This window comes from Delphinapterus leucas, chromosome 1 (assembly GCF_059928025.1).
Source record: "Delphinapterus leucas isolate spDelLeu-1000000601 "Yukka" chromosome 1, BTC_Dleu_Yukka2, whole genome shotgun sequence".
Classification (NCBI taxonomy): domain Eukaryota; kingdom Metazoa; phylum Chordata; class Mammalia; order Artiodactyla; family Monodontidae; genus Delphinapterus; species Delphinapterus leucas.
In genome coordinates this window covers 184,898,136-184,908,495 of record NC_143129.1, presented here as the reverse complement: position 1 = coordinate 184,908,495, position 10,360 = coordinate 184,898,136, and the positions used below count along the sequence as shown (strand labels likewise).

The 10,360-nt window shown below is 44.4% G+C and overlaps 1 protein-coding gene across 3 annotated transcripts in view; it reads left to right on the top strand.

Moving 5' to 3' along the window:
* LOC111187202 (calmodulin-binding transcription activator 1) overlaps positions 1 to 10,360 on the top strand; it is a 54,282-nt gene that overhangs the window by 24,122 nt on the left and 19,800 nt on the right. For all 3 annotated transcript variants that reach the window (XM_089901866.1, XM_089901867.1, XM_089901865.1), the window contains 6 exons: positions 1,617 to 1,813; positions 2,513 to 2,591; positions 2,840 to 3,155; positions 3,581 to 4,104; positions 8,638 to 8,825; positions 9,318 to 9,564. In XM_089901866.1, coding sequence (XP_089757992.1) covers positions 1,617 to 1,813; positions 2,513 to 2,591; positions 2,840 to 3,155; positions 3,581 to 4,104; positions 8,638 to 8,825; positions 9,318 to 9,564 — 1,551 coding nt within the window. The remainder of the gene's footprint in view (positions 1 to 1,616; positions 1,814 to 2,512; positions 2,592 to 2,839; positions 3,156 to 3,580; positions 4,105 to 8,637; positions 8,826 to 9,317; positions 9,565 to 10,360) is intronic.

Here is a 10,360-nt window from a genome sequence, read left to right as displayed (position 1 = left end):
CAGAAAACAATGAGGAGCAACAGCGTTTCTGTAGTAATTGAATTTCATGGGGTTTGTAACTGGACAAAGTACCTTTAAAATAATACCAGAGAGGAGAATTAGACCAGAAGGGCCATTTATTCGGGGTGGGGTGGGAGGGTGTGTGGGAGTGCTAGAGCAGAGACTCAGATAAGCTGTTGAGGTTCCTAACTTTGATTTTATTTTTCTTCTTTCACAACCTCCTTTTACAAAAAAGAGAAGAAAGCCAGGTGGCTAACATGAGTGAATTTCTCTTTCTCGTGTGCCTCTGTGGTTAGCAAGAACGCTTAAATTTCAAGGTCTCTCATGCCTTCCCCAGTGTCCTTTTTGTTTTATATAAAGGACTGGATTATTACTGGATTTTTTAAAATCTGGTTTTTTGGGTTTTTTTGCGGTACGCGGGCCTCTCACTGTTGTGGCCTCTCCCGTTGCGGAGCACAGGCTCCGGACGCGCAGGCTCAGCGGCCATGGCTCACGGGCCCAGCCGCTCCGCGGCACGTGGGATCTTCCCGGACCGGGGTACGAACCCGTGTCCCCTGCATCGGCAGGCGGACTCTCAACCACTGCGCCACCAGGGAAGCCCTAAAATCTGTTTTTTCAATTGAGATATAATTGACATATAATATCATATTAGTTTCGGGTGCACAGCCAGATGATTCGGTATTTGTATACATTTTGCCAGATCACCACCATGATAAGCCTAGTTAACATCCATCATCACACATAGTTACAAACTTTTTCTCCTTGTGTTGAGAACTTTTAAGATCTGCTGTCTTAGCAACTTTCCAGTATGCAGTACAGTCTGATGAACTATAGTTGCCATGCTGTACATTACATCCCCAGGACTTATTTGTTTTATAACTGGAAGTTTATAACTTTTGACCCCCTTCACCCATTTTTCCCACCTCCTCCCCCCACCTCTGGCAACTATCAGGCTGTTCTCTGTATCTATGAGGTCAGGAGGCTTGTGTGTGTGTGTGTGTGTGTGTGTGTGTGAAGATTCCTCATATAAGTGGCATCATACGGTATTTGTCTTTCTCTGACTTATTTCACTTAATGTAACGCCCTCAAGGTCCATCCATGTTGTTGCAAATGTATTACTGGATATTTCTAAGTGCTTCTTTAGGGAGAAAGATCCCCATCTAAGTGACTTAATTCTCCTTCAGAAGGAGCAGGGCAGTCAGGAGCTCCAGGCAGCCGGTGGTGGGAGCATACGTTACCCTGCCTTACTCTCCCCTGACAGTTTACTGCCTGCAGTGTTTACTTCAGCTGGGAGGCTGGGGCCACGTTTCCTGTTCGTATATACTTTCCCTGAGCTGGATCAGCACGAAGCTCACAATCAGAGCGTCAGCTGCAGCAGACGGACTCTGACGTCCTTAGAGTTACAGAAAATTACCGTGTGCCCGGCTGCGGACATGTGCCGCTGAGCTGGACGCAGCACGTTCTGTTCTCCCTTTCGAGATGTCTTATTTTCAGCTTCATGCTTCCCGTTTTCCGCTGCAAATCATAACGCACTGGTTTCCCACCCCGGCATCCGAATGCTGACTTGGTACAGGGCCTTTGGTCCTCCGATCGGAACACGTGCCATTTCATTACAGTGCGCATCTGGCCCCGGGACCCTGGGGAGCTGCTTTGAGAGCCGCGTGGTTGTCGTGTGCGAGAAGATGATGAGCCGGGCCTGCTGGGCAAAGTCCAAGCATCTGATCCACTCAAAGACTTTCCGTGGAATGACCCTCCTCCACCTGGCCGCAGCCCAGGGTTACGCCACCCTCATCCAGACCCTGATCAAATGGCGGTAAGGCTGGGGCCAGACGGACGCTGTCATCCTCACCCCTCAGCAGGCGTTCCTCTTAGGGTGTCTAGTGGTGGAGGGAAATCTGGCCATTCGGGGAGCGTGGTAGCCTGAGAGCAAAGGGCTCTCTCTGTGGACAGTTCCAAGAAGTTCTATGAACTTCTGCCTGCGAAGTCCTGAGTGAGATGCTGAACTAAACATTGGACTTTTTTTTTTTTTATATAAATTTATATATTTATTTTTGGCTGTATTGGATCTTCGTTTCTGTGCGAGGGCTTTCTCCAGTTGTGGCAAGTGGGGGCCACTCTTCATCGCGGTGCGCAGGCCTCTCACTGTCGCGGCCTCTCTCGTTGCGGAGCACAGGCTCCAGATGCGCAGGCTCAGTAGTTGTGGCTCACGGACCCAGTTGCTCCGCGGCATGTGGGATCCTCCCAGACCAGGGCTCGAACCCGTATCCCCTGCATTGGCAGGCAGATTCTCAACCACTGCGCCACCAGGGAAGCCCAACATTGGACTTTTTATTTCCCCTGGGCCTCTGGCAAAACAGAGAGCCCAGAGCACCCTAGGGAGTCTGGGGCTCTATTTCTTCACGCCAGGAATGTGACACGCCCAGTTTGGTTTCATCTCTGTGGGTTTCATAACGTTCTGGTATTTTTTAACGTGGATTCATTGTGCAGTAATTTCTGGTGCTGTTCGTTCCAGCACAAAGCATGCAGATAGCATTGATTTGGAACTGGAGGTTGACCCCTTGAATGTGGACCACTTCTCCTGTACTCCTCTGGTAAGAAATGGGTTCATTTATTCCCCGAACTGTTTTTCTAGGCTGGCATAGGGATGTGCTTGGTTCCCTTTGTATTATCCCTCATTGAACATACGACATGTATCGGAGCTACTTTGTAATGGTAACGTTTTATGGCCCCATTGAGATCGGTGCCGAGGACCAATTAGTCAATTGGCAGCAATGGCAAAGGTCAAATATGTTTTTTAACTCGTATTGAGGAAGCTCGCTTTGTCTCTCTCTTTTTTCAGATGTGGGCATGTGCTCTCGGGCACTTAGAAGCAGCTGTCGTGCTGTACAAGTGGGACCGTCGGGCTATCTCTATTCCGGACTCTCTAGGAAGGCTGCCTTTGGGAATTGCCAGGTCAAGGGGTCATGTGAAATTAGCAGAGTGTCTGGAGCACCTGCAGAGGGACGAGCAGGCTCAGCTTGGCCAGAACCCCAGAATCCACTGTCCTGCAAGTGAGGAACCCAGTGCAGAGAGCTGGATGACCCAGTGGCACAGCGAAACAATCCACTCCCCAGAAATACCCAAAGGAGTCACCGTCATTGCAAGTACCAATCCAGGTAAACATTTTAAATGATTACATCTCAGAACTTGGCAGATTTCCCTTTTGCTTTCGTGCAGCTACCCTCAGAAAAGTCCATAGGATATTCACATACATTTAAGGGTTTGGGGTTTTTTTTTTTTTAGTGTTTCTAATTTTCCTTTTAGTTATTAGAATGCCTAGTGCTTCCCCCGGCCCATACCACCCCAAAACTGCAGAAAGTAGCAAAAAAAAAAATCTATGTTCGTGCAAGAAAGAACTACAGATTTTGGAGGAGGATTATCTGAATATAGTATATGCTGCTGGGGAATACTGAAATGTTAGGGACATGTCTTGAGTTCTGGCTTTGCACTTCGTGTCTCTCAGGCATAGAGAAAGTGTTAATTCTTTAGGATTCCTAATTGTATCGCCTGTCCTGACTATCCTTTCTACTGTACTTTTCAGAGCTGAGAAGACCTCGGTCTGAACCCTCTAATTACTACAGCAGTGAGAGCCACAAAGATTATCCAGCTCCCAAAAAGCATAAATTGAACCCTGAGTACTTCCAGGCAAGGCAGGAGAAGCTGCTTTCCACTGCACTGAGTCTGGAACAGCCAAATATCAGGAAGCAGAGCCCTAGTTCTAAGCAATCTGTCCCCGAGACAATCAGCCCCAGTGAAGGAGTGAGGGACTACAGCCGGGAAATCTCCCCTCCCACTCCAGAGACTGCAGGATTCCAAGCCTCTGGATCTCAGCCGGTAGTAAAGTGGAATTCCAAAGATCTTTACATTGGTGTGTCTACAGTACAGGTGACTGGAAGTCCGAAGGGGACCAGTGTAGGAAAGGATGCAACGCCTTCACAGGTGCGTCCACGGGAACCAATGAGTGTCCTGATGATGGCTAACAGAGAGGTGGTGAACACAGAGCTGGGGCCCTACCGTGATAGTGCAGAAAGTGAGGAGTGCTCACAACCCGTGGATGACATACAGGTGAGCGTGGGGAAGGCAAACCTGCAGAGGCTGGTCCATCCGTCCTAGCTTCCTTGATCTTTACTGCCAATTTCCAGAGGTCATGTCATTTTCTCACCGGTGAAGGGTGCGAAGCCTGGGCTTATATATAAGAATTTTGGAGTGTCTTCTTTACTTGGGCCACATTTTCACTTGTGAGTCAAGCATTGTGAACAGGGCCTAAATACCAGGGACCCAGATCTCAGTAGAGCCCTGTACTAGCTCCTCAAAACTCCTACAATAAGTCTTTTGCTTCCTCCTTGCACCCAGGGTGACTGATTTTGCTGTTTAAGTACTAGTTAGAGTCACAGCCTGCTAATGGCTAAAACGGGAGGCCTGTGGGTAGAATTTGAATGACGTAAGTGATTTGATAAGCACAACAAGCCTCTAGCCCTTGTAAAGGCATATATCGTCTGAGGCTCTCATGAGGTGCAGTGGAATCTCCCTAAAGCTGATAATTGACTGCTTTTATGATAAATCCAGGATCCTTTTAGGGCTTCACAGTTGTTATAGATTAAGAGAATACATACTGAAGTAAATTTGAGGTTAGGCTCTTAAACAAGCAAATTCCATTAATTAAAATATACCCTATGGGGAGGACAAAATGAGCATCCTGAGAACATGTGTCTGACTTCTTCTCTTTCCCTCTTCCCATCGATAGAATCCAAAACAAATATAAAAGGAGAAAACTCCCATAAGAAATTCACTAGGGCACCTGTGCCTGTAGAAATGATGGGGATCTCGTATCCCAGACAGCATTCCTAGATAGGTCTGGTTGCTAAAACACTCCTGTTCATTGCATCCCAGAGGACCCTTCCTACCAGCCCCCACTGTTTAGCACAGGACAAGAATCATGCATGCATACCAGTATGTTTCCATCCCTGGTGCGTGGTGGGCGCCCCGCTACTGATCTACCAACCACTACAATTGTGGGGAGGCCTTCCGCAGGAAATCAAATAATATTTGAGATGAGGGGTTGGCACATTTTTTCTGGAAAGGGCCAAATAGTAAATATTTCAGGCTTTGTGGGCAATACAGACTTTGTCATGACTATTCAGTCTGCCTTTGTAGCACAAAAGCAGCCTTAGACAATATTAAACAAATGAGTGGGCCATGTGCCAATAAAACTTTATTTACACAAACAGCTAGCTGGATTTGACCTGCCATAGTTAAAGCCCTGTTTTAAACAATTTCTGATGGAGCCCCTACTAGATATTAATTCTGAGCAATCTAGAACAACATTTATAAATATAAACATATAATAATAAATCACCAGACTATGAAAATCAGCAGCTTAAAAGAGGGGAACTAAGATGAGCATCTAGAACGGTGCTGTCCACCAGAACTTTCTGTAGTGATGGAAACATTCTATGTCTGCCCTGTCCAATATGGTAGCCAGTGGCCGTGTGTGGTACTGAGCATTGGAAATGTATTCAGTGTGAATCGGGAATTGAATTTCTAATTTTACTTAAGTTTAATTAATTTAAGTTCGAATAGCCATTGGATAGCACAGCTTTAGAGCAACTGGCCCTTACTGAAACAATTGGTGCAGGAAATAGAAAATAACCTAAAAAAAAATCTACTTTATATTTTCACTGAAACTTCAGAGAATATTTTACTAATTTAAGACCACATACCTATGAAAAAAGCAGCAGTCTAAAGGAGCATTTTAGCCAAATGAAAAAATTAACAATTAAAATTAATGAAATAATTCAAGAAATGGCAAGCCAGAGTTCATGGAGGAGTGAACAGTAAAACCAGTAATACTGATATCTCTGAATAATTATTAATAGTGTGGTTGCACGATAAGCAATTCTTTAAATAAAGAGGAATAATGTTTCAAAAAATAACCTAGAGCTAAGATTCTAAATTGTTTTAACAAAACCAGGGAGGTAGGGCAAGGAAGGTAAAAGTGTATTAAAGCAGTTCCCCTGTCCAGGGAAAATCAAAGTTTGTTCCAATTATTATATCGATAGATATGTGTAGCCTGAAATATGCTTGTTAGAAATGTCAAGTTAATAGGTAGTGTTAAAACAGGCTACAGAATTTCTATGTCATTTAAGGGGGGAAAAAAGAAAATTTGGCCCATTCAGGAAGAGTTCAGTAATGGTAATAAAGAAAAAAGCAACAACAGAAATAATACTGTATAACATAATATTATAGGAATATTTTCAAACATGACTTATTCCCACTTTGGAAACTGTTAATTCTATTAAAAGATTCTCAGATTGGGTTAAAAAAAAAAAAAAGGAAGCAAAATATACTATATACTGCTTGTAAAAGAATTTAAATGAAATGAAACAGAAAGAATGAAAATGATGTGATAGGTAAAGATATAACAGACAAATGAAAAGAAAAAGAAAAAAGATAAAAAGTACAGGTAAGGCAAATAGTATATATATATATAATTTGTCAAAACGATATGACTGTAATGAGCCATTATGCACCTAACAACATAGCTTCTAAATATTAAAGCAAGTAAAGATTGAAGAAATGTGGAACCATAACTATAATCATAGTGTGAGACTAAAACAATTGTTTCAAAATTTGTCAGCTCAAGTCTGAAGAGGACATGAAAATATTGACAATACAATTAGAAAGTTTGACTATGTATATTTAACGTATGATATATATATATAATTATGTAGATGTATGAGTACACATAGTAAATATACATATCAGTGTTCTTTTTAGATATCCAAGACCATTTATGAACACTGCTCATATACTAGGACCCAAAGAGAATTTAAATAAAGACCCAACATCATTTGAATAAAAAACCTGAAAGTCATTTAAATTCCATTGCCTTTTGTAGCTATCACAATGAAAAATCAGCTACTTGGTATCTCAAAATGTTGCATTTATTATGATATTAAGGTGTTCTTACACTGACACGTGTTTATAAAATAGAGGGTTTGGGAAAGGAGTGACTACAGATAGCTATAACCTCCAGTCTCAAGAAATTCCACTTTTTAATACTTTCATGAAAAAAAATCAAGGTAGGACTTACCTCCTCCTGTTTGACTCACAAACCAAGAGAGCCAATATAAAAGGAAAAGAAAAGCTGTGATATTTTTTTCCTTAAATGTTTTCATTTTTATTCCTGTCACAATAATTCTTGTTCTTTGTTGAAAATTTAGAAAATTACCCAAGATAAGTGTTTTTAAGAGTTTTATTTAGGTGTAATTTACATACCATAAAATTCACTCACTTTAAGTTCCCAGTGTAATGAACTTTTGTGAATTTTTACAGCTGTGCAATCATCGCGGTCCCATTTAGAACACTTCCATCACACCCCAAAAGTTCCCTGTGCCCCTTTGCAGTCACTCTCTGTTCCCATACCAGCCCTGGGCAACCACTGATCTGATTTCTCTCCCCCAGAATTGTTCTTTTTCTAGAAATGTTGTATAAATGGAATCATAACCTGTCATATTCTGTGTCTGGCTTCTTTCACTGAGCATAATGTTTTTCAGGTTCACGCATGTTGTAAGATAAGCATTTTGTCATTTTTGTATAGATCCTTTCAGAACATTTTCAATTCACTTAAAAACTTAAACTGCTATATTTCAACTTCCATTTTCAAGAGTTGTGCAAGGAAACTTTTAAAAACAAGGCCATATCTCTGATTCTGACCACATATATCTACTCCAGCCTAGTTTTGAGGATTCCTAAATGTATCCATTAGGAATGTATTTTGGGTGCAGGTACCAGCAACCTAACTCCAGGGGTTTAATAAGAAAATGACTTATTTTTCTCATAGAAGTCCAGAGGTTCAGTTGCTCAATAATGCCATCCGGGACCAGGATTTTTTCTGGATTTTCTGTTCTTTTGCCTTTCGTCTTCGTGCTTGTTGCTTTATGGTTGTAATGTAGCTTCTGGAGCTCATCTGTAGTCAGAGCAGGAAGAGGAGGGGGAAAGGGCCAGGTGCATCGATACCTTTCATCAGGAAAGCAAAAGCTTTGCCCAGAGCCCACCCAGCAGACTTCTGTGCAGTCTCCTGTCCAGAAGTGGGTCACGGATCCTCCCCTCCTTGGTGCACGGAAGGTGGGAAACCAAGAAGGGGATTAGGACAGTTGGCTTGTATCAGTCACGAGCTGTCCCCTGGATGTTGGCTCGTTGCTCTCTCTACAAAACTGGGGTTCTCTGGGCAAGGCACAATGGGGTGATGGTGGTCAGGTAACCAGTAGTGTCACGACAATAATATGACCAGGACTGCCCAGTCATAGCATCCTTAACTGGTTGATCCTAGCTGAGAGTGGAAAGTAGGCACAAGCCAGACGTTCTCAAAGACTTAAGGTTTGGGACCAAACTGTGATGTGGAGGTAATCAGATCTGGGATCTCAGCACGTTCAGGTGAATCGGAAAACCTTACGATGAGATGGGAGGGCACTGGACTGAGGTGTAAGCCCGCCCTCTCCCCTTTCTTTCTTTCCACGGTGGGGGGAGTGGGGGTAGGCCTGGATAACCTCTAAGGTGCCACCCTGACCTGAGTGTTCTCTGACCTCTGGGCCCCAGGTGAACATGATGACCTTGGCAGAGCACATCATCGAAGCCACCCCTGAGCGGATCAAGCAGGAGAACTTTGTGCCCACGGAGTCCCCGGCATTGGAGAGGACAGACGCGGCCACCATCAGCAGTACGATGAGCTGGCTGGCCGGTTACCTAGCTGACGCAGACCATCTGCCAAATGCCGCCCAGATCAGGTCAGTAGCGTTTGTGGGCCACTCCCCAGGGCAAGCTCCTGGGTTTACGTGGAGGCTCCGGAGGCCCACTGGATCTGAGGAGTTCCGTGTAATGAATGGCCTTGTCAAGGAAGGAAGGAAGCGTTAAGACGAGTTCCATTGCCTCTCCCAAGGGCCCCTCATGTCCTCACCTCTCCCGTGATTTTTCTTCCCACGTCAGAGCGCAGGAGATAATGTATCCTGGTGTTCTCCCGCCAGTTCACCTGAAGTTTCACGATTGGATAGGGGACTCAGTGGATTTAGTACTTAGCACAGTACTAAACTCATAACAGGTGCTCAGTGTGAAGTTACTAATTGAAGGACATTCAGAGTCTGCTTAGCAGCTCTCTGGACTGAGTGAAGGCATATCCCTCATGGTCCACAGTAGGTACCATCTTGTCTCGTTGACCAGCGTGCAATGCATCATGCAAACCAATCACCAGCCTCTCTCCCCTGTGTCTCTTCTTGTTTCAGAAGTGCATATAACGAGCCTCTAACCCCTTCTTCTAATACCAGCCTGAGCCCTGTAGGCTCACCAGTCAGTGAAATAGCTTTCGAGAAACCCAGCCTTCCCTCCGCCGCAGACTGGTCTGAATTCCTGAGTGCGTCTACCAGTGAGAAGGTGGAGAATGAATTTGCTCAGCTGACTCTGTCTGATCACGAACAGAGAGAACTCTATGAAGCGGCCAGGCTTGTCCAGACAGCTTTCCGGAAGTACAAGGTAAAAGACAACAGAGTCCTGATGCGGTGACGCTCTTAAGGTCGGGAAAGTCAGAGTCGTTCAAACTAAAACATATGCTGTTTCTTTTTTTTTCTTCTGAATCGATAGAATTGTTAGTTGACATTATTAATTAGGTCCCATGAGATTATTAATAATTGTCAGAAGCTTTAGTGAAATAAAACTGACAAGTAGTGTGATGGTTGTCACCATCTGAACTGTTGGTAATAATAATGGATATTTATTATCTAATTAATGTAAAGTAAGTTGACACTTCTGCCGCAAGGAATTTATGACCTAGAGCAGGGGTTCCTAGCTGGAGGCCTGGTGACTGATTGTCCTAAAATTTTATGGTAAAGTGCATTTTTGGTGGGAGAGGGTCCAGAGACTTCCACAGTTTCTCAGAGGAGTCTCTGACCTCCTTAAGAAGGTGTTACGAGCCATCAGTCATTGATCCAAAAGTAGAGGACCCAGACTTCCCTGGTGGCGCAGTGGTTAAGAATTCATCTGCCAATGCAGTGGACACGGGTTCGAGCCCTGGTCCGGGAAGATCCCACATGCCGCGGAGCAACTAAGCCCGTGCGCCACAACTACTGAGCCTGCACTCTACAGCCCGAGAGCCACAACTACGGAGCCTATATGCCACAACTACTGAAGCCCGTGCACCTAGAGCCTATGCTCTGCAGCAAGAGAAGCCACCGCAATGAGAAGCCCGTGTACCACAATGAAGAGTAGCCCCCGCTCGCCGCAACTAGAGAAAGCCCGAGCGCAGCAACAAAGACCCAGTGCAGCCAAAAAT